The sequence below is a fragment of the Varroa destructor genome, unplaced genomic scaffold (assembly GCF_002443255.2).
Source record: "Varroa destructor unplaced genomic scaffold, Vdes_3.0 BEIS01000004.1, whole genome shotgun sequence".
Lineage (NCBI taxonomy): Eukaryota > Metazoa > Arthropoda > Arachnida > Mesostigmata > Varroidae > Varroa > Varroa destructor.
Genome location: NW_019211457.1, coordinates 16,680,778 through 16,705,526, shown reverse-complemented (window position 1 = coordinate 16,705,526; position 24,749 = coordinate 16,680,778). Strand labels below are relative to the sequence as shown.

Genomic DNA, 24,749 nt, shown 5'->3' with positions numbered 1-24,749 from the left:
CACGCCGAGCTGAAATGACGCATTTTACATCGGCACCATCTATTCATTCGATGGACCCATCTCGATAAAGACATAAAGGTAGGAAGGACGGCTTTCATTGTGCGTTTCGATTCACAACCTAGCGTACATCAGCAGTCCGCCCATATCACAAACGGACGGGGTCGCTATAGATATTCGACATGACGCAAATCATCGTTGCTGTTCTAATAGAGATACTACTACTGGTAACGGCTTGCAGCATCTGTGTGCTCCTGTCTCTTCAGACCATGTCATCCTACTTTCAGTTTTCCCGACTCCCGGCCGCCTGCAACGATATAAACTGAACGGCATAATGAGCTGATGCTAATGCGACTGAATGAACATGACAATTCCGAGCATACGTCATACGTAAAGTTAGCCTACCCACGCAATGCCGTTGGGATGGGAACCTGGGCTGAGACGGTGGTACCGTGAGCTGCACTGAGCGAACCGAGCTTCATTTTAATAAATATGATGCCTACAGAAAAAGCTGGCGAAGTGATTAGAGCTCTTTTGCTTTTTAAACAATTTTCTCTGACCTTTTTCAAACACCTTTTGTCCGACCCTTTCGATTGGCTTGTTGTTTCTTAAGGTGTGAATATCGGTTTTTGCCCCGGCCTGCATCAATGGGCAAGACACACAAATAGAGAAAAATGTACAGCTATGTATAACAGGCAGACTGAAACCTAGAGATAAGAACGTTTTCGTCTCGATGGAAACAAAACAATTGTATCTGATCATGACTTAATTTCACTGCTGTTAATTCGTAGTTTCTATCATAAGCCAATTCTTAGCAATAAGCTTAAGTGCAATAACATGATTTTTCAACAACACACTTGCTATTGCTAGCAAAATTCTGTTCAACGTTTAAAACTTAACGTTTGTTCACTATTTGAATTTCTTTGGATCTCGTATCGTGGACTGGAAGGGAAATTTTTCAAGTATTTTTTACGTCTCGTGTGTGAATAAATACGCAGCAAAGTGTCATGACAACGCTGGTAGCTTCTTGGCAAACTACACTAACAGGGCGCAAAGAACATGCTGTATTTCGAATAAAAACGTGAACTGTTCGCGGGGTAAATGCAGGACACTCTTCTGGACATTTTCGTTATGCAGGGCGTTCTGTACGCATTTAGGAGAAATCGCCGATATTTACCTACAACGAACGGAGGTAAATTATTCCCCAGTTCTATTCATGAGTATACCGGTCAAACATCTCACTTATATAAGGAGCAAATGGGCTATACCGTTGGAAATGAGGCGCGCAACGACCAGACCCTGATGAGGCGTTCTCAGTTAGATATTTATAGCTATACGTATGTAGCAATGTGCAACGGATCTAAAAGGAGTATATTCTGTATCGTTTAAAAATATATACAAAAAGGTTATTATGCATAGGTATTTCTCGTAGGTTTTCGAAAACCAGAAAATCCTGTACTTAGCACCGTTATCCGAAAAGTACATATTTTTTTCCAAGAATTTCCTCAGTTATTCATTACAATTTAGTACATTATCTTGTTTCCATAATCGATAATATTATATTAGTTCATGATCTTTCATTAACTTCTCGTGTGCTTTCTGATCTATTTTCACTTCTTTGCCCCCTATCGTTCAGTTTTCTTTTTCTTTTTTTTTTTTTTTTATGTACTTTTTTTTTATGTATTACATATATGCATTATGACTATCTATGACACTGCGCCATTTAAATAATAACTTCCGCTGTTGGAGGGAATTCGGGTAAACGAGTCGACGAAGTCTCGAAAGTCAATTTCGACATCATGCTGAGATTTGGACAATTTTCTATTACGAGGTTCTTAAAAAAATGTTAATTTATAGACGTAACGTTAGACAAGTATGGTGGATGAGAGGGAGCTTCCAGGCGTAACGTCTGCATTATCGCTGCTGTGATGAATGCGGTGTGAAAATGAGCAGAGGTGGTTTATTTTTGTTCGTTAATTTTGCTACCTGATTCAAAGTTTTCATTATTCCCTCGTCCAGTTGTTGACCGTATGCTACCTGGAATCAACTCAACCAAGATTCATGAAGCTGCTGTGAACTGTCCAACAGATCCTACAAGCTATAGCAACTGAACATTTGTTTTAGAATAATGTCCCCTACTGCTGTGAGCGTCTGCGATTATCGTAGAGGATCAATCTTCCATTCTAGGATTTGGTATAAGGATAGGTCACTGTTATAATTCTTTTATTATGTACTAATTTTTTTTTCCTGGCTAATTTGCTTTAAATAATAAGTAAACATAAAACGTTTGCATACACCAAACCCAAGTTCCGACGTTTATGTATCTTGCGATGAGTCACTCGTTCCTTGACTGCGCAGGACGCCGTTTACGTGACTCACGTGCTAGTTCGAAATTTTCTTTCTAGTATTTACTGGATTAACGGGTTACGCTGTTTCTGGACGTATATCTTTTACTGAATACAGCATTTATACAGATTTCAAACGGTAAAAACACGTCTCAAATACAAAAGACTGTAATGACCGCTATCCATAAAATAACGTCATCTTGAAATACTAAATTAATATTTGTCACGTTTCACACCTAACGACCCATTATCACCCGCAAAATATGTATTTCTAGCTCAGTTTTTCCAGAGCTAGGAACATGCCAAAAGGAAATATTTCACGTTGCAAACTTATCAAATCTAATCGTTGGTTTTAACTCGCTGTGTAACCATTTTCAAAAATATTGGGAATGATCGCCAGTCATGCGCTGGGCACTGTTGCAAATTTTTTTTTAACTCTGAAGTACTAGGCGTCCACATATCATTTGTTTCACCTTAGATGAATATACACTTACCTAGTAATGTCAAGAGGCTCAATCATTCATATCTAACGCTCGTCAGTATTTTCCGGGGGCTAATTCTTCCTTTCGTAGTTCTTCTCCATGTTTAACTCGCTACCCCAATGAGCTCGTTCCAGGACCCACGGTATCGCCAGTACTAGTAATCCGACTGCTGTACTTGTCTATCGTATTGTCTTTGACTACCTTCCTGGGTTCTAGACTACAGCCGTGGGGGTAGTCAAGCTATCGCGGCATCATCACAACGAAGCTGTACTGCGCCCAGCGACATAGAGCTCGGTCTCAACCCAATAAAGAAAATGAACGCGTACTGACTGGAAACTTTTAATCGTTTGTACACCACGTACACAGCGTTCAGTGACGGCGGCAACGACAAAGCGTTTTCATTCTCAGTATAAAACTGACTTCAGTCTCCCTAGAGAACTAGCATTGGTGATACGCCTTTCACTCGGTTGTATTCGGGCTACTAACGACTGAAAATAAATCCATACTACAATTACCGCAACAATATTATACCGATATCGTTGCTACTCTTTCCGTCTGTCTGCCTCTATTGTCCCTGCACACCTCTCCGTTCCTCTTGGGGAATCAGGTTGTTGAAGACCGTCAAACGCATGAGCATCGGCGGTGGATGTTTACGATCTGCTTCGGTGCAACAGCACAATATGGCGTCAATCGGACGCCATGTTGGTGCTTCGAGTAGTCCGACCAGTTGCCGTGCGTTGAAATTGACGGTAAATCAGCGACAGGCCATCCACAAATAATTCTGTCTACTTTTTTCTAAGTAGTACCTGATATGACCAACACAACTACAAAAGGGACGCCTACCGTGAAAGGCTACATTACTTACCTACCTGCTATCAAGAAAAAACTTTTATCACAAGGCAAATTGATTACACATATAATGAAGGATCTAAGCAGGCGGCGAATCCTCCTAATTTTTTTCCCATTTATATCGCAACTAATTACAAGGGGCTGACCGGGTTGTCAAACTCATTTCCCAGAGCATCATCTCGAGCATCCGGTCTGCGACGATCTTCGATTCTCTCTTCAGTCTTAATGGAATGAACGACGAGATGTACCTTCAATTACATCCTTCGTCATCGCTTCACTCCCACGTCTGAGACTGCCGATGGCTACTAATTACTTTCAGCAACAAACAGCAAACATATCCACTTAGATGCAATGAGTTAGACCGCATCATGTTAGAAGCACCGGGTCAGAATCAAAGTCATGCACCACAGAATGTTTGGAAATTTACGCAATCTTGTGCAAAAATAGACAAAATTTAAGTGCAAGGAATCTGAGTGCTATTTTTCCTTTTTGCCTGTAAATACATACTTGGATAATAGAATCTATTTTAAAATAACAAAGGAAAATAAACTATCCATAAGTCTAACTGAAAGGATGCCAGTTTGCCCTTAGAATCTTACAGGACCCAAAGCAGCGTTTGATTCGCGTCAAAATAACGTTTTGTGTTTTTTCTTTTCGTCGTCTGAAATACGCGATACCGTCCAGATAAATATTTCCGAAAAACAAGGGCGAGAAAACGTATTACATGAAGGGTTAACCTCAAGCTTCAGCTAATTAGGTATAACGTATAGGCAACGTTCTAAACAATCTGTATGATCAACGTGATATAATTCACTTCTATAATTGCAAAGGATTAGTCCACTGCTTCGCATGCCCTTGAGCTCCTTCAAAGGATTCTATTATCTGAATATGAAGCAAAAACGATCATAAGAATAATGCTCCTGTGCAGCTATAAGGAAAAAAAATAATTTAGAAGTGAGTTAAGTGTATAATATAATAAATGTTTGTACATTCTCATACGGAATTTTACAAACAGGCTTTTTATAAATTTGTGTGTACGTTAGCTGATTCAATGTCGCCAACTGATACAAATGTGAATGTAAAAAACAGCAGTATAGCCATAGGACTGTATGGGTCTAATAATGTGTTAAAAAACTACTAGGGATCCGTTGTTCATTGCGTAACATTTGAATTTTTCTGCAAATGGGATGATTTTTTTCTGCTGTAATGAAGAAAATTTGGCGTAGGTGTCGATGAACGTGAAGTTAACCCATTTCCTCCTATGACACACTACGTATGCTAACTTGAATAAAAAAAAATAGACATTTACTTTGGTGCTGTGACCTTCATCATTGGGTTATTGTGCCAAATTATCATTTATTTCCGATAATGTTACTTTGACAAAAAACTGAATATCGGTTTGCAAATTTCTCGTCATAGTTTGACAAAGGCGATCGTTATGATAAAAGCTTGCAGAATCCCGATATGAGTCTACAAAGCTTATTTCGAAAATCTAGTGTTACAGACTTATTGTTTCGTGGTCACCATCAATTTCAATTTGCTTCGCTTGGTATATCTACCTACCATGGCACCCGAACGTCAACCAGCGCGTAAAACAGACAGATGAAGTAGGTCTCTTTTGTGATCGGAAAACATATATTCAGATTGTTTTCGGTGTGAGCGACTGTTCAAAGGCCTAATTATCAGGCCTAATTATTTCTAACTTTCAGAAATGTCATAAACTCATGCATAAAACTTGTAAAATAAATCAATGATTTATGTGGTAATTTCTTTTGATGTCAGCGTGTACACTTATGACTTTGTCTAACCACTATAACAATTTTCGCGGTTTTTTTTTGTGTAGATCTTGACTCGCTTGACCCGAAGACAATACGACGTCAATACCATATATGGAAAAATTGACTTAGCCTTAAAAAACCTATATATCAACATAAACTCCAATACAGACAGGAGACGAGTTTTTTAGCTCTACCAATAAATGTTGAGATACAATAGTTAGTTCATTGAGCCTTGCATAATAGGCAAAAACGTTTGTTTTGGATTTCGACAATAAACATTTTCCCATTTTTATGATAAAGCTAATATCGTATTTCCTCATGAAAATGGTCGAGCCTCTGTAAAAGTATAATAATTTCATTTTACAGCTTTTCGTATTGGTTTTCAAATGGCATAACATATAAAAAATAAATCTGTCTCACTTGGAAACAGTGCAAAAGGTAACAGGCCAACGGTAACACACTGATGGTTTCATTGTAATGGGAGCACAAGAAATAAGTTCTATCTCAATTCCAATGTGGCCAGAACGCTATAACGAAAAAGCTACCTACAACGAGAAAACTGCAAAGGTTGGGATAGGAAGAATAACAGCAGTGGGGCCATACGGAGACAGCGCAATAAGGTAACGTAACAGCAGTGACGAACTCGGTTAGGTTTAGGTCGATTAAGACTGAATTCGCTTTAGCATAGACTAAATGAGGTAGTATCTCTATAGCGAGCGGTTCACGGGCGAGGAATATAGAAGTACGTGCATGAGCCTGGCTGTTTATATAAAAAAACAGGCTGATCGAAGTTGTGTATGTATATTATCGTTTGCTACCACAAAGGCATTAAATATTTCGTTCTAATGTATCTTGAAGCTTTAGAAACAAACGTCCATCGTGAGGCATTATATATATATATATATATATATCCATCTTTCGTTTCTCTCTAACAAGCCGTAAAACCTCACTGGCGTGGAGAGGTCAAAGTTTATCTTCCTACTTACCGATGGTCTATATAAATGAGACTACAGTGGCGCTCATGCCAACATAAAAACGCACGCCTTTCGATGTGTTTTACTATTTATTACTGGTTAGCAGTAGCCTCTGTTGTCCGTCATTGGCTGCCTGTAGCCTACAGAGTAAGCAGCAATTGGTACAATGACGCCGCTCCCGCTGCTGCAGCAGCGCAAGGATGACTATGCAGTGCATTAGTTCGTTTTCTACTCACGCACGACACTTTTCGGACGCGGCAGCGGCACTAATCCTGGGTCGTCGGCAACTTACTCGTGCCTGCGTGATTCAGCCCCACTTTGGGCCGAACCCAACGTCCTAGAACCTGACCAGCCGATCCATGCAATAGCCTCTCACACAGTTTCGTGCTTAGCTTAAGCGCTGTACCAAGCAGCAGAGGGTGGACACAGTGCAGGACCGCTCCGAAGTGCACTAGCGTGATCGCAATTAGCTTCCCGGGTTTACCGAACTGCCTATCCACCGACTCTACTAGCTAATGGCCAAAAGCAAGCGATACCTCCCAGCACATTTTTCATTGTTTTACCTTTTGCGTCGGACGAAGCAGAGTAGGCCTGCAAATCCGAGAGCTTTGACCAGAGCCGCCATTGAACAGAACGAATCGTATAAGGCGAGGCTGTACGGTTGGCGTCTAGGTTCACTCATTGATTGCTCCGCGGACTGAATCACGCAGAAGGAACGGTGCATCGATTAACGCAATACGCGACTAAAATGCTCGTAGCTTGTGATGTCGGCCCTGAAATCAATAAGGTCATTAGTAGCCCTAAAAGGTGTCACATAAAGAACTGGGGGTTGGCAACGAACCTATGACGACTATTGTTCTAAGATCTGGGGTGCTTATATATTTATAAGAAACATTTACAAAACAAAACTTGATTAAACAACTTTTCTTTAGAATCAGATTGTGTAAATGCTCAGCCCAGTTTAATAAAGGAGTGATAAAAATACATTTGTAACGTTCTTGAATTCGTTTTACTGACTCTTAAGAAACGCCGTGTTCCACCGTGTATAATGTTAACGCCGTATTCAAGTGATTAGTAAACCTTAACAATCTTTTGATTGTAATCCTACGTACGGGGCGTCTGAGTGAAAACTACACAATGGTTGGTACATGTCAAGGGAAGAGACAAAAGCTTAAACAGGATAAAATATGCTTTGTGGTTAACTCTGTAAATAATTAAAACGCTTTGGCAATACGATAGAGTACTAGTCAGATTTTGTTACAAATAAGATGATCGTTATTATGATGCGACCTGCCGGTAGCGACCTGAAAATGTGTTCAATATTTACTCGAGCGTCTATAACCCAACAACACTTTGGGACATAAATGTAGCCATGCTAAGCTCAACGGTAGTTGTCCTTGCGTCCTTAGAAAGCACTTAATAATCTACTACAGGTCTTGTTTACATTTTGGGAAACGTCTGCCAGGCGAATGTGTTGTCCGCAGCTAGTAGCGCCTTCGTATGCTCCTAATTAGACTCGGTCTTAAATTAACAACAAACAACCTTGGCATTTCAACTGACGATAAACGGCTTATTTGTTTCACGTACAACTGTTTCCTCGTATAGATAGCGTAGAGCTGACCCCAAGCCAAAGTATACTGAAGCTGAAGCTGAGCTCTACTTTGTTACGTATGAATAACTATAATGGCACTATGCAAAGGTATCGTAAAAATTAGTTTCGATAGTCGACGCTGTCCTAATTGGCCGCAAAACCAACAGGAGCCACATGAAGAGGCACTATTCGCTCGTCGTAAACTAACCCTGCAACTGTTGTAGCCTCTGAATGTTCCACGGCGACTGATCGAAGAACGTCTCAAATCAATCTTTTTGACGCCCCTGAATAGGAACGCTGTGTTCACAGATTCATAAGCAGTAGGCCATCCGATTGTGTATCTGTGGTATAAATATAGTACACTGGGGGGTGTACGCACAGTGGGGTATTTTTGTTCGATTTGCGTCTTCTAAGAATCTTCATCGCGGAGCGACAAAATCCGTCGGCCTAGCTTCAACCATCGAGCGGCCCGAGCGACAATATCAACAACGCTTCTTCGAAGATGAAAAGAACATCTCTCAACTTAAAACACCGATTGTTTGAAGGCTCCTATGTCGAACGAGTGCTAACGGCCTGCTAGGGATGCTGTGGTGGCTGTCTAGCATTTGACACTTTTGTATTGGAGTTCTGCTGATTTCTTGTCAATGCCTTCTGCACGCCACGCCGTATAATTGTTTTGACAAAGCTACTCCCTCCACTTGAACTGCAGCGCAGCGGCATAAAACTTTTTGTTAATGCCGGCCATGCCACTTCACGTCGACCTTTGCTAACATTGCATGAAGTGCCACAAGTTGATCAATCTGTCGAGGTGCACCATACTCCGAACTTGATAATAACATAGAAATGGCAGGATGCAAAAACAACTAAGATAGTGTGTTAAGTCGAAGCAGATATATTCTAACAATGACACAAGTTTTTCACTAGATTTATTAAATATGACACAATTCATTGAAGGTTTGATATCCTACAAGGTTTCTCACATATCCAGGAAGATGTAACGCATGAGCATATTTAACGCGTTTTGCACACACACACACACGCATACCACGACGAATCATCAAGATTGTGGATATCTCGCTCAAGAAGCTGAGTCAAAAGTCGGCATAAACTCTTAATCAAAAGGACGAACAAATGTGAGCCAAATAACAATTGTGTGTCCACATGGACCATTCTCAAGATTGGCAATCAAAGTGATGATGATAAATCCCCCCTTTTTGAGTGATCCTCTTTAATAGCTTCGTTTTTTTTCTATAAGCTTTGTTTTATTTAGGCTTCTCCTTTTACGTTTAAACTCATACCGCGTAAGCACAAGAGATATATGGCACGAATAGGGCGTCGAGTTGAGGGCTGCCGGTCGAACCGAACCGGACCGATTGATCGTAGCTTGGTATCAGCGAGACGATCAGGCGATCCTTGGTGGCATCCATAATAGCGGCAGCACCAGCGTTCGGACGACCAATCGTCGACTACGGCAATCACCATAAGCTGGGTCCCATGCCGCCCGGCGGCTTCTCTCCTGGTTGAAGTTACCTACCCATACATGAACCTCCACTATCGCGAACGACCACCAAAGATAGAAAACCTGCCTATCCGGCTTGCCGACTTAAGAAGCCGCAGTGAGAGTCGACTACAGTCTTCTTATAGATTTCACCACTATCTACCTGCAGAGGAAGAAGAGGGAGGGGTTCGTACCCGTCTCGAAGTCAGTCGAATATCGCACTGGTTGGTTAGTCGAGATCGATCCGGTAGATTCTCTGATCACTGACGTTTGTCCCGTGGCCGACTCCAGTATCTGATTCGAGTGTAGTCGACCGGTTGGTTAGTTGGTTTGTCGTTACGATGCGCACCGTACACAAAGCTCCGCCAACAAAGTGAACACGCTCTCAAGCAAAAAAGTGTTCGGTCAGGTTAGAAAGGTACGCATGATCCGTTGGCGCGACCAAGGCCACAATTATCAAACGTTCGTGAGTGCATAGAATCCAGTATCGAATATGGATCGAGGCTGATCTCCTCTAAAGGGCCTAGAAACTTTGCCTCTGTGTAGAGCGTGCTTTAGTGAGTATCAACCGAGGAACCCCTTTTTCTCCACCCATTGCGTGATTGTGCGTGTGTAAAATTTATCGATTGACCATAATTTCGGAAATAATGCGCGATCGGATATTACTGGCCCTGTGTCTGGCGATGCTTTACGCTTCCGTATCTGATGGATGTATGGCCACGACCCGAATGTCGCGGTATGTGCCTTCGGTATCACTCAATTGGTGGCGTTCTAATGTTACTGCGATAAACCAAACACTATCTGCAAATCACGGGGAAGCCGACGGCCTTACTAACACTACCCAAACACAAAACGGAAGTAATAGAGTTAGTGGTAAACGCGATGATAATAACCAGCCGAAAAATGTGCCACTTCTGCCAATACGTGTAGAGCAGGACCCACAACGACCCGAGTTTTACCGAGTAAGAACCCTTGCATCGGTTACGCAGCCCATATCCAAGCGCGCAAATACTTAATTGCAGTACTACTCATTAACATATCTGCGTAAATATCTGGAAAAGGCAGGACGCAATAAATAACTCTCAGCTATACAATAATAGTAGTAATACTAGGACATGGATAAATTCAATAAAATAAAAATATGCAGACCTACAACTAAAGGTAGCATATGACCTAAGAATAAGCTACTAAGTTTATCTACAAAGCTTCAAAACTATACGGCTGTCAACATATATGGACTAAATTTAATATATAGCTCCCGATAACTTTAATGCTTTGTTTTGCTTCGGCATTTTTTTCTGAAAAGGTGGTTTCCTCGTCCGAGATCCCGATGCCGAAGCCTCTCTTTGTTGTGCCGTACTCACCATCACCTGCGCTCACTTCGCCATCGACAGAAGATCCCCGCGTGTTATGGAATAAAATTCGTGATTCGCATAAGCCCCCAGACCCCCAAATCGATCTTCCCGGGGCTACTCCTTGGTGGACTTCAATCAGAGTCAATTCTGTTGCCGACCCGCATATAGCCGAGCCATCTAGTATCCATGAAACTAAAATGGCCCCCGTTCCCGTGTTTGCTGACTTACCTAATAGTGGCTCTGAACTGAATCTAACAGTCGCGAACATGCAAGATAGCAGGAACGTCTCTAGCGAGCACGCAAATCTGCCAGGGATAACAACGGTGGTCATGGATATAACAAAGGTCGTAGATTATGAGAAAGAGATCAAGTTCACAAATTCAACTAGTCTTGAAAACGTCGAAAGAGAGGTATCCCAGGAGGACCGTCAAGAGGAACCTCCAAATAGGGACTCAGAGAACTTGGAGGCCATCACGACTAAAAGTACTTTAACCAATCTACATGAGACCACCTCATTAGACGCAATTTTAAAAGATAATCCCACTACGATTGTGGCTCCTGCTACGTCAACGCCAAATCTAGCAACGAATTCTATGAAATCGTCTAGATCCAAACGACCTCAAGCTACACGAAATACGGTTCGGTCTGAAACGCTATCATCAATCATCCAAACGATGCCACTCAACAGTGTAATCGTAGTGGTAGGTGGTGAACAGCAGAACGAAAACCTCATTCTAGGGACCCCAGTCGACATTCAAGTCCAAAAAAATACCACACGTCCTACATTAACCACGTTCGAAGAGGGGAATGTAGCCACGGAAACTCCTACAAATATCCCAGGTGAAAGCAAAAAACCGACAGATAGCCCTACTCAAGCTCTGTCTAGCGAGGTTGCGGTCGTGTCAAACACCGAACAGTTGATCTCTCAGCAGCCATCTTCAGACACGGCTTCGAAAGGTGGAGCAGACAACTCGGAAATCACTACGCCATTGTCGGACTTTCATGCGACAAATTTAAGGGCTCAGGATACTTACAGTGATCCCGCATATAGTAATGAAAGCAGCGTGACTTCCAATATTTCGTTGAATCAGGCCCAAAATTCCACTTACGGCGATATGGAGTCGTCGACACTTTCTGGGGCCTCGAGCGCCGTAACTGTGGCTGTTAGTTCTACAAATGAGGCGTTAAATACTACAACGTTACCAAAAGAATCTTCTGTTTCGGACGTGGATTCGATAGAACGGACGTCGACGAGGACCATAGACAAGCGTGTCGTTCCAACAGAAACGCTTGGCATCGAAGTAACCTATGCTTCGAATATAGCATTGCCCATGCTTGATATAATGATCACGAATCCTACCACTGAGGAAACAAGTACTGAGAGAATAAGCGCAGATATTTCGTTCTCAATAGTGTCCGAATCCTCTACAGGTATAGCAACGACTGAAGCAAGTATCAGCCCAGTGCATCTCAACAAGAGTTCGATTATTAACGCGTTCCAGGGACTGGTGATATCCGCGAGTACTGACAGTGCGTTGGGTGCCACTGTAGTCTCCGAACCCAGTTCTATTAACCCCACTGAAAAAATTCGATTGGTGAATGAAGAACAGGTTCTAGTGGAACGGATACCCCACTCGGTGCCACAAGGTGAAGATCGTCATTCGGCACTACAGGGTGATAGCATTATAAGTTCAGTTCTGGAAATTATTAACGCATCGAGTCACACAGAAAAACCCAAGGGAATCTTCAGCTTTTCACCAACATTAGCTGCCATTCTAAATCACGCTAGAGTGCGAAAACAGAGCAACGGTGGGTAAAAAGACAGTTTATTAGGCTTAGCTCCGATTCCAGAGGATCCAAATTATCATACAGTACGAACCACTTGTGAGAAAACATATTTTAGTACGATATATATATATATATATATATATATCTATATAAGCCTAGTTAACAGTATCTAGCGATGCACCATACAAAGGAAGATATCCATGGAAGTATGTGATTACTTGTTTTGGAGAAAAGAACTTTTGGAAATTCGCATACTTCTATCACGCATATAGCTTACTTACAAAACTATAAGCACAATAGGAACACGCACATCCGCTTATAAATTAAAATAATACGTTCGAAAACAGATCCAAAATATAGTTGTTTATATAAACAATCACAGATCGTGTGCAAAATATATTTTCATACATGGGAAGCGCGCTTTCTCATTCTCACAGGTCAGTACAAACGCGATATTAAAATAAATATGTAATAATAATGACTAAACCAAACACTTGAAATAGAGACCACCGTCAAAATAGATCTGGCACAAATTTGCGGTTATAGCGGTTCTCGTGGGCTGCGTCGATGACGTACGTGTGGAAATACCATAAAGCGGAATGCCTCAAACGTTTCTGACCGTTTACTGGCACACCGTTATTGTGGGTAATGGCGGCATGTCATCGTGGCAGAAGCCTCGAGTCACGCTAAGGCGGAGGCCCAACTTAAGCGTACCGCCGAAACAAGCGGCAAATGCTAAGAAGCTCACAACATATATGTCGCCGCCCTATTTCTCCTAACAGGTATCTCTCCCTTTATATCCCATCATTTCCTAAGGCCCTGACGCTCGAAGGCTAAATGACCATTCGTTATCGCCAATATGAGGCAATGGCAGCAACCAGCATTCAACCAAAACCCCCAAGTAGCCCCCGATCGGAGTCTGGGCTAACGGATGCCGAAAACTTTGCCCGTAGTATGCGGGTAACCGCAAAGGATATTGAGGGCACAACTATTTTATTGGCGTCTGTTTTCCATAAGGCTCGACTTTATCCAGCGGTATTTAGCAAATGCTATAGATGCGAGTAATTAGTTGTTTTACCTAGATACCTAAAATAGATCTATATAATATTTCCGTGACTCATTGAGTAAACACTACTATAGTTTTGTGAAAACACCGCTCCTTGTAAGTAATCGAATAGCGCCTTATTTACTCCAAATTACTTGAAGGTATAGCAGTGAAATATCTCAATTAAAATCGAATAATAAAAAGATAAAAATTGACACAGTTCCTTTGGCTAGTAGGAAAATTTATATTTTCATAAAGGATAAGTTGAGTACAATGAATTAAACGATCTTCGACGTCATCGTGCACCTAGCTTGTCCTATAAGCTTCTTTACCTGAAGGCTACATGGCCTTGCAGTGAATTACTTTACAATAAGCACACACATTATTAGCCTTTTGTTGAGCAGTCGCAATTTTTTTTCTATATTGATTTTAATCCGCAGTTGAAGTGCGGACATCTAAACTACTTGTTTGACAAGATACGACGATGACTAATAGTCTAGTAGGTATTCAACTGAATATTACTCATATCCATTTTTGGCAGAGAGTGAAAGGTCGGAGAGGTTTACTCACTACCTTAATTTCGATATCATAAATATTTATATTATAGTTCAGTAATAAACAACGTTAATCGTTCAGATCAAATCAACTGAGACTCCTCTTTTAAGGTTAAAAGGGCGTTTAACAAAGAAATTTATCCTACTTGGTTTATCTGGTAGTTTACTCATTTGCTAGTTTTAATTAGCATTCTGGTGCCACTTCTGCGTGGACTGAAACTACGCAAAACTGTAAAGTTCCGGTGTCCTATAGCTCAAAAGAGTTTAGCGTAGTTGAGTATGCATAAATCGTTCGCCTGGTTTCAACTGAGCATATACCGCGCGAGTAAAAGTTTGAGCAATTATTTCACTTACTCTATAAGGCGGAGACTATAAAACTTCGAAGATAGATCGGCATCTAACGAGACCCGTTTACACGTGTTTTGATCTGGGAAGCTGTGCTTTGCTTTAACATTTAGAAAAGTAGATTTTAGGTATGAAGTTCCTAACGCCGTAACTTTCATAAATGCTTGCAAACTAGAGCGAGTTCGTATTAATTGAAAGTGGTCCTTTCGAGTCTACAATATTTCCAAGCGATAACAGGCGATGTCTCAAAAGGCGATGTCTCCCTTTTGTGATGATATGTCCTAGATGTGCCTGACTATGACGAGGTCGCTGCGGCGGATCTGGAAGGGGCCGCTTGGTTAGCCGAGGGTGTCCTGCTTCCGAATGGCAGCTCGGTGATCGTATCTAAGAATGGCGTCGAAGGTATTCCTGCACTGTTACCACTGCCGCCGCCTCCTGACGGAATCGCTGTCAGCTTGAGAAACATCCATATGCGACGTAAACGGCTCCGAGATGGAAAACGAGTTATTATGGCTACACTTCATCAACAAAACTCGGATAACGACAACGGCGTCGGCGATAAGGCCAAACCCAACGTCCAAGATACGTCTAGTAGAGAAAACAAGAGTACATTTCTGAACGAACGTACGTACTTTTTGCAAATTCTACTTTATCGTAAAACTACGCACTGTATGTTACACACCCAATCTGTGGAACCCGAACCTATGTGGTAAAAAGCCTATAAATAGCCAGTATGAATACCTGTTCGGTAGGAAACTAACGATCGTAACAAGTTTATCGGTAATACTAATTCCCGACCCCCGACCTAACGATCTATTGGGGTTATAGCCTTACAAATATGAAAAAAAGCCTTTTACCGAATGCAGTACGTATAGGCTATAGATAAAACCCCGTACATCATTTACGGGATACTATGTATCTAACGATGCATTAAAATAACATCTCGGGTAGTGAGTCGCACAAATGAAAGCATACACACGCTGACGTTGATTGCGCAGAAGCAGCTTCTTGATTAAGGACTTCATTATCAGTATTATTCAATGGTAAGTACACGTACTACGTATACAGCATTCAGTATACGGGTGGTATTATGAACGGGGATGTTGTACTTCGGTGTTGAAAGTTTCTTTGAACACCATAGTGAAATAGAGCCCAGAAGAATTATGCTGGCATTTGATTGCGCATACTCGCATTTCTGGTTGCCTAAAAGTAGCTGATTGTTTTGTCGTGTTCAAGTATTAAACTAATCCGAGTACGAAAATATCCTCTACAACATTGGACCGTGGTATCTAAAGGAACTGCCGTTCCAAGCCCGTTGTATTTCTCGGTGCCAACCGGCAGCCCATGGATTTTTCATGCTCCCCAAACCTTTTGCTGTCTCATGTTTTACCAACATTCGGCCGGTTGGGTCTTGTACCGTGGCAGCGGTGGTTCTAGTGTTGTTCGATGGCCTTTATGTTTTTCTCGTGCCCGGCGCGTGTTCCGTTGTTTCCGGTTGGACGCCTTGGCTGTTTCGCCTTGGTTCGGCTAGCGTCATCCACGTGAACGTTTTTAAATGAAAGTACATTTTTATCCAGATTAGGATGTTCACGATCAAGCGCCAGAGTGATTCTGAGGCAGGAGTGCACCCAAGCAATGACTAGCCTTGCGCAGAATCGGGGCAAGCTGAAATAGGGCTCGATAGTAAAACTACAGTGAGCAGTGTAGTACACCTCAGGATCCATAAGCAGGCTGGTAGAGCCAACGGTGAAATGGCAGAATTAGGTTAGTACCTTAGTTACAGAGCTGGGAGATGCGGCTGTTTTACGATATAGCTATAGGCCTATACAAAGTTCAGACATGGTATCAGCAGTATTGCTCAAGCCGGAGAAAACATCATTGGCTTGACTTGGCATCCTCACTACCGTTGCTCTGTGCCCATTGCCCTGGCATTGCCAGTTATCAGCCGTAAAAATGACCCTTTGTTTGGAATAGGGACCTCTTTTACCCACGTGGTAGCTAAACTATACATGGAGTGGATCTATGTATGTATGTATGTATCTACATACACCGTGAAGGCATGTTTCGAATATGGTCAGATAGGAGCACACAGCACGTTGAACCAATCGATGCCTAAATTATTGATCGTAGCTGACGATATCGCTATCTCGCTTGCGTCTATAATTTGATTAGTTGCTTGTTTACCAAATTTTTCGAGTGAAACTATATATAATATAGTCTGTGCTAACGTCGTGATGATTAACGCTGTGATATATTAAGCATAATAGACTATAGTTAGTCAATTTAGATTTTGGCGTAAGTTTTGATCTGCGTGACGATTCACATATCGGCTACAAGAAGCCATGATCTCACTCAACAAGTTTGAAAAAAAAATATACTTGTTTTTTTCCAAATTTTATATGCGATAGCGAGATCCTGCATACAGAAAATATTGATTAGAATATTTTTTAGTTATCTACCGTTTCCAGCAATTCACCGACAATGCTATACGGAAGCACATGAAGAGATAGTTTATTCTTTTATGGAATGTATTGCAAAACAATGCTTCTCAATCATGAGAACAGTTTACAGCTAAAAGATGCAGTCTTTTCAACGCGAACATGAATTGCGTACTTTAGCTAATTGGTATCATATCATTTTTCAAAATTCAGCTAAGTCGCTCGTCATTAATTTCCTAGGCAAATAAATTAACAAAACCTTCATAACTCAGTTCAAAATTGAACCCATTGAAGTATCAGTCGAGTCTACAGAGGTACTGTCATTGACGAAGGCCCACCGAATTGATACGGCATTCCTAAATGTTCTCCGCACTGCGAGTGACCTGTACACTCTACCCCTGTTCGCTATAGCCGCAGCGTCGAAACAGACCTTAATCGTTCGTCCATTGGGGGACGTTGTCGGGCCTTCCCATAGCGCCGGCTAGTGGACAATAGCCATGTGACTACGGCCTCTCATCTCATTAAAGTAACTGTTTTGAGGGTTACGTTTGGTATCACTGCTGTGGCTAAAGGCTGTTGTAGACGGCTAGCAGTTCCTTTTAGCTTTAAGCGTAATCTGTCCCGGTGTTGAACCACCTCACGTGTCTCAAAATTAAGTAAATAAATACGCTACCACCGCACCATCATGAGGAAGGTAACCATTTTTCTTGGTGTTTGCTACAGAACGGTAGTGCTGGCATTGTTAGGACTGAATGACTATCGAAAATAAACTGATCAAATCAAACTGATAAATCAGATAAAACTGGTAAACAGATAAATAGTCCGTATACCAGTCAGCCGCGTCAATTATGAATCCAAATTAGCGAAATTTACTTTGTCCCGATTTAATTAATTTAATGAAATAATAGAGTCATATTTTTGATTGGCAGTTCGCAACGCCAGGGACGATGGGTACAGAGTGGCAGTCGCGAGGCCACCTAAGGCAAGCCAATGATGTTTCCTGCCAGCTTGAGCGATGCTGGCAGCTGGTGCTGTGTCTAAAATGAGAACAGGTATACAAGTAATATCGTAAAAGAGCCGGATTTTCTAGCGCTGCGACTAAAGTACTAATCTAATTCTGCCATTCCACGGTTGACTCTACCAGCCTGCTCATGGATACTGAGGTATACTACGCTGATCACCGCAGTTTTACTATAGAGCTCTGTTTCAGCCTGCCCGCACTTCACGTAACGCTAATCATCGCTTGGCTGCACTTCTGCCTTAGAATCACCCTAACGCCTGTTTGTGAATATCCTAGTTTAGACAGAGAAATATACTTTCATTCGAAAGCATTCATGTGGATGACGCGAACCGAACCAGACAGTCAAGGCGTTACACCGGGAACAATGGAACACGAACGAAGGGTGGAAGAAATATAAAGGCTATTGAACAGCACAAGGACTATAACTGTTACTCTAGAAGACTTCGGCCGGCGGGATACTAGCAAAGTACGAGACCGCTGAAGGTCTGGGGAACGTGAAAAATCCGTAGATTACCGGTTGATGCCGAGAGACACAACGGACTTGGAACGGTAAGGAGTTTGTCGAGCACTGAAAGTTAAGACAGATTGTGTCCAGAAACAGAGCGAATCTATGGAAACGTGAAAATACAAGGAAGAAATAACGAAGCATAAAAGGAAAAATTGCTCCAGGATTCGGACGGTGTGAAAAAGGGCTGTAACGCGAGTAAATGGCCGGCAGACATTAGGTGCCCGTTAAGGGGTGCGATCGAAGGCAACGCAGCAGATTCACTACATTAAGTTCGTCGCAACCCCGGTGACACCGTGACTCACCGAACAACGGCTTAATACTCTACTACGAAACGCTGTATTTTATCGGAAGGCAGCGGCTCGCTCACATAACCAAGAAGGCATACGCATGGCGAAATGCAACCTATATTCTTCTATTCTGTCAGAACAATAAAAAAAAATACTAAATGTACAGTCTTGAGCAAGTGGATACTAACTGGATTAAATTGTTTACTTTTTACTTTTATATATATAGGGTGGACAAAAAAATACTGACAGTTTATAAGCAAAAATCACGGTAAATCATATATCAGTATCATTAAACTAAATCCATCCTATGACGTTCTGTTTTTGTCGAACAGTACGATGATTCCATCACTGTCGAACTTCTGCGGTTTCTTGTGTAAAAAATGTAGCAAAACATTTTTGCGCCCAGGCATTGAAACAAAGTCAACGCCATTATGGGAGTTCTGCAGAAAGAGAAAAAGATAGTCGTCCAGTGATGCGAGATCGGGGACATACCGCGAATGCATTAAAATTTCCTATCTAAATTTGCTTAGTCTTTGCCGGGTAGCTAATGATGTGTATGGTCTGGTGTTGTAATGGTGGAAATCAACGCCTTTTTGTTCACAAATTCCAATGATCGATGTTTTTGATTGATTCGCTATAATCCTGTTGTTGATAGTAGAGATTTAAATTCATTGTTTTGGAGACAAAAGCAGCTTATAATGCACGATTCCTTTTCAATCCTATCAAACACACAAAATGATTTTCTCTGGCGTCTGTCTGGGCTTGGCTAAAAATTGAAAACCATATTTGTTTTGCACATCACCCGTAATCAAACGCTTTAGAAATGGCTAAATTTTGTTGTGTTTCTATAGAGTTTTGCAGCTGAAAATGCAATAGAACAAATTCATGTGACACCTAAGTATTGAGCTTCTTTTTCTGACCGGCTTTCTTCAAGTGGTTTAAAGCTATGTCATGGCCAATGCCTAGATCCTTAGCAAATGCCATGACTACTTACGGATCGGCGTTGCTTAGTTTTCGCACAGATTTCGTCAACTTTTTTCCTAATTGATCGATTACTACAACAAACATTTCTCACACCAAAATTTGCAGAAGGAAAGTGGCAGAACCATATTTAGGTCGTTTTCTTCGATTACGCATCCTGACCAAAAACAGCACAACTTCAGGTTAATATTTTCATCAGCTATTTGTGTTGCTTCCCAAAATTTTTGTGGATTTCATCACATTTGAATGCAGAAACATCTGCGAAGACGCAGTAAGATCTATTATCCGTCTGATATAAGAAAGTCTACTTATAGGAACGGGAAGCGTCCTTTCTGGTAGCAATTCGACAAGCACACTTTAGGCACTCTAGTCCGCCTAGAAGATGTATAATATTTGTCTTGGAAGTCCTGGGCGGTGCTTTATCTACGTAGGTTCAATAAATAATACAGGCATAAACTGATGCGTGCTTTGGACACTATCAAAAACGCTGTACATCATCAAGACCTAAGAAATATGGATAATCTTACGCAAACGTATAAGAAAAACACCCGGATTCAGACAACCCTACATTTTTTTAATGACTAAGGCAGCTGAATGTGCAAATCTCTAACAAATATTTAAGATCATATGATCTCACCTAATGATTGGATTGTTCCAAGCGACGTCGCTCAAACCGTTGCGGAAAAAGTAAGTGCTCCCTAAGAGTGGGTCCTTTTTGTTGCCATAAAACTATATCGTAAGTCAGTTCTTTTAAACGCGTGTACATACATTCTGTTCCAATGACTTAGGTGGCTACATATTTTTGAAAATCACTATATATATATATATATATATATATATATGTTTGAACACTTCCTTGTCAAGATGTTCTTGCAAACATGTGATTAGCATACCCTGATAGACCCTGATAGATGATCTTGAAAAAATTGCCGCAAGAGGAACTGGCACAGAGTGCAAACTAAGATGACAACACTACTTTCTCCCGCCTTCTGATCACGGCTAACATGTATATATATATATATATATATATATATATATATGTTGTTATATACTCCTGACACGAGCATGACACAGAAACACGCCTATACCGCACGTTTTTCATGTGGCTCCATCTAATAGTAACCGGTGTAACCGAGTATCGTGTACAATAATTAAATAAACGTGACATTGATCGTACGCAGAAATCGTTACGTCAACGCTTACGCATTGAGCCCCAAAAGCCACCGACAAGTATATAACTATGCCTGAAGCGGTCGCAGGTTTCGTTCTAGTTATTGTACACATAGATTAACGATCAGATACCTTTTGCACGAAAGCAACGGTTGATGGACGCGTAGCGCATCGAATCCCACGAACTGCATAAATACATGATTACCTCCCACATAGGTAACTAAGTGAAACGAATACAGGCCGGATTTGAAAAGGCAACATGTGGGAGTTAGAGTATAAACAACGAAGTTTCAGCTTCGAGCTAACCACAATCTTGTGCAGCTGCCACAAAGAATAAATAACGCTAGTCAATACTTCGTCGTTTGTAACTTCACAAGATCATTATTCAATCGTAATTCATTGGCGATCCTTGCCTACATTTGTAAATGAAAACGACGCACTCGTGTATGATCGGTCCTCGCGTTAGCTACCATTAGGCCGACCGTTGACTTGAGGCGTAGCAGTCGTAATTGAACTCTGTCGTGAGATTAATGCACATAATACAGTTTGTGCCAAGAACTCCTGTCACAAAACAAGGTGTGCCTCTAAGTGATGAAGATGGCAATCAGATTTTCCACTACGATTACTTGTGTATTCGTACGTGTTAGTCCATTATTTGCGCGTGGAGAGTTACCTTTCGAACATTACTGGGTTGAACTAAGATGTATGCCATGTCGGTTCTTGATCTGATTAGTGCACTTATCTTGAAACGGTTTCGACAAGGTTAAATGACGTATGGAGGAACATTTTGCTAAAATTGGCGGAGTGAATTGTTCCACATGTCACATTCACACACAGAACTTACGTTTGAGATATTACTAAGCTTATTAAAATGTACTCGCTATCAGTATGAAGTACATCATAAAGGTTCGTAAGGTTCATGACTGCCTATCCTCAAACAGATGATGCGGATATGACAATGATAGACTGTTGACAGATTAACAAACCATTATGGTTTATACGCTCACCGCGAGGCTAAACCATGCGTGCCGCTTGGAAATTACTTTTTATATCATTAACAGCTTTAACTAAGTTAACACACTCAAACGGAATTTAAATTTCGCATGTGAGCCATATCGCCAGATGAAATCTTCAAATATTTACGCACAATTAACCATGTTAATAACAGGCCAAACTAAACGTAAAATAACTTCACGCTATAATCATGCTTTACATATAATTAATTGAGCCAAGGCAAACAAACATAGTATACAACGCTACTGATGTCTCTACGCAGATAAAAAAATCATCTGAGTATTACAAAAAACAACAATTTCCCAATGAGTAATGGCTCTCATCATCATCTCATAAGCCGATCAACTGAACAACAGCCGAATCTATGGTACATATTGCGCTGATTTAGTTATGTTCATGAGACGAGATAGATTTCTTTATATCGCAGGGTCTTTCTCCTAATATAGATGGTTGTCACAGTCAACCAATTCAAACACTGTTCGGAGTGGTCGTTAAGGGCTTCCATTACTACCATTTGGACAGCGTGGCTACGCGAAACGCACGATAGAAGCGGCCAGGACACAAGCGCCATGACCATCACGGCTAGCACCACCAGCAACATTTAGGTTGGCCTGATTTTCGTGAAAATGGTCCCGCTAACTGCTGTTCCTGCATGAAGGGATTCTTCATGCTGTTGGGGCTTCTTTCTTTTTTTGCCCCTTTTCCCGATGGCCGAGCTTACTCCCGTTTAAAGCAGACGTCTCCCGTCGGGCAGGTCGTTTGGCGCAGCCGCTAGAGTCAGCGTAAATGGTCGTGTCCCTAGCTTTCTCCACTTGCTTTCGATGTTCCCAACTTAGACAAGTTCTTCGCTCGAGACACACAGAGAAGGAGACACGAGGAGAATGTACAGCCTTCACCGCCGAGGCCATCTTGTAACGGCAGAGCACAAACTGAGAACGCCTTCGTGTACAATCACTTTGATAGTTATGCATATGCGGTTTAAGAATTAAATACGGAAATTCTAAACGTGTGGGACAAGAGCTGCACGTAGTAAAGCAGCAGGCAAATTTTTTCCGCAGGCTCATAATGACACAGAAAACACCACGTCGTACAAAGGGATAATCAGATGACTGTGATCACACTCAACGGTAGCGTCTGCAGCTCGTAACTTAATTGCCAGATGTACAGGAAACCTGCTCTGCAGTTAAGGTTTAAATGTATGCCACGTAATGTAGACGAAACGTCGTCGTAAACTGCCGTTTCCTACGAGGCACTTGGGCAGATGTAGCCTAGTTCTAATAGATGATGAGACAATTGCGCCACAGCTATTTACCACAGTCATAGATTTTTTAGAGCAGAAAATGTCGGAAGCTTTACTAACAAAAGCGGCTCGACGGTTGTTTGTTTCACAAATCATTGTCTTTTAGCCACATTGAAAAATCTATCATATGTTAATTTTACTCAATATACGCGCACGTTAAACAGTGCCTTTCGAATTTAACTGACCTCGTCTAAACTAAAATTATTGCCAGTTATCTGTAATAATTCAAATTACATGCACGTTGTACCTGAGACCCAAAAAGAAATAACCAAAGCTATTTTAACTACGCACGTTCGGAAACTTAGCACTTGCGAATATGAGTTCTCTCCTCAAAAAGGCACTCCGCTACCTTTTTAAATCCCGGTGCGTTTCAGCATCTTTTTTTTTCATCTTATTCAACTGTCCCATGAGTGCAGCAGTAAGCCTTTTTACGCAAGTGGCGTAGCGGACGCTGCTAGACAAAAGGGCCAACAAACGTCTTCTCCATTCAGTCGTGCCAACGGCCAGACCGATGTACGTCGTAGCAGCCTCATGCCCGTACGCGTTTTAGAGGCGTTTCATCGCCGTGTTTGCAACGATAGCGGCAAGCCCATTACTTTTTTTTTTTTGATTCTTTGGTTTTGCTGCACCTTTACTGGTCCTCCGAAGCACCTTCCTTCCTTTGTGTATGCATTTGCATTGCTCGCAGAAGTACGCAAATGGAAGAAAGACCACTTCCAAGCTTCAACTCGCTCATTGCCTTCTGCGTTCTCGTTGCTGCTGTTGCTACTGTCGTCTGCTGCCATCGCCTGGTGTCTCCTATTTTTCATTACTGCTACTATCGAGAGCACCAGCTGTATAGCAAAGGAATGCACTTTGTTTGGAGCGCTTATTTTAGTACGCTCGTTTCGATTACAGACTCTCCTCGAAGTAGCGACAGTTCAACGGTGGTAGCAATGAGAGCGACTGCAGGGCCGGAGACAGTGGCGTCGTGTTCTCGAGCTGTTCTAGCAAACAATTCACACAGAGCTTGCTCACCTACCAGAGAAGCCACTCCTTCACTTGGCTATCTCCAACTGCATCAATGCTACCAGTATTATTACTACTACGACTGCTAGCAGCCATTTCTCGGCAGCGAACATTCAGAGTTCAGCTTCAGTTGGGCCTCAGCCGCCGCTCCTAGGTCCTAAAGGACTTCGTTGCTGACCGTACTTCGTCTGTTCCAGCCTCCCTTTTTCCATGTGTCCCTCTTTGACTAGCTTGCCCCTAGCCTCAACATGCCCTCAACTAACTCCATTCGGTTTTGCGTTACTCTGCTCCTAGCCCAGGTTTAAAGCCAAAGCTCTAGAGAACGCCGTTACCAGAGACCGGCTGACACCAGCTAGCTGCCTCATAGGGCTCTCCCGTACAAGAACAGTCGCTACCGTTGCTGTCGCAGCCGCTACTACTA

At 41.8% G+C, this 24,749-nt stretch overlaps 1 protein-coding gene across 4 annotated transcripts in view; it reads left to right on the top strand.

The window, feature by feature from the left end:
- Positions 1-8,825: 8,825 nt before the first annotated feature.
- The window catches only part of LOC111248905 (uncharacterized), a 20,434-nt gene continuing 4,510 nt past the window's right edge, over positions 8,826-24,749 (top strand). Inside the window, exons 1-4 of one of the 4 annotated variants that reach the window (XM_086987918.1) lie at positions 8,826-10,476; positions 10,821-12,678; positions 14,887-15,225; positions 17,969-19,027. In XM_086987918.1, the coding sequence (XP_086844044.1) occupies positions 10,162-10,476; positions 10,821-12,678; positions 14,887-15,225; positions 17,969-18,033 (2,577 nt within the window). In that variant the 5' untranslated portion in view covers positions 8,826-10,161 and the 3' untranslated portion in view covers positions 18,034-19,027. Of the gene's footprint in view, positions 10,477-10,820; positions 12,679-14,886; positions 15,226-17,968; positions 19,028-24,749 lie in introns of those variants that run through there. The other 3 variants (XM_086987920.1, XM_086987917.1, XM_086987919.1) reach the window with 3 other exon arrangements.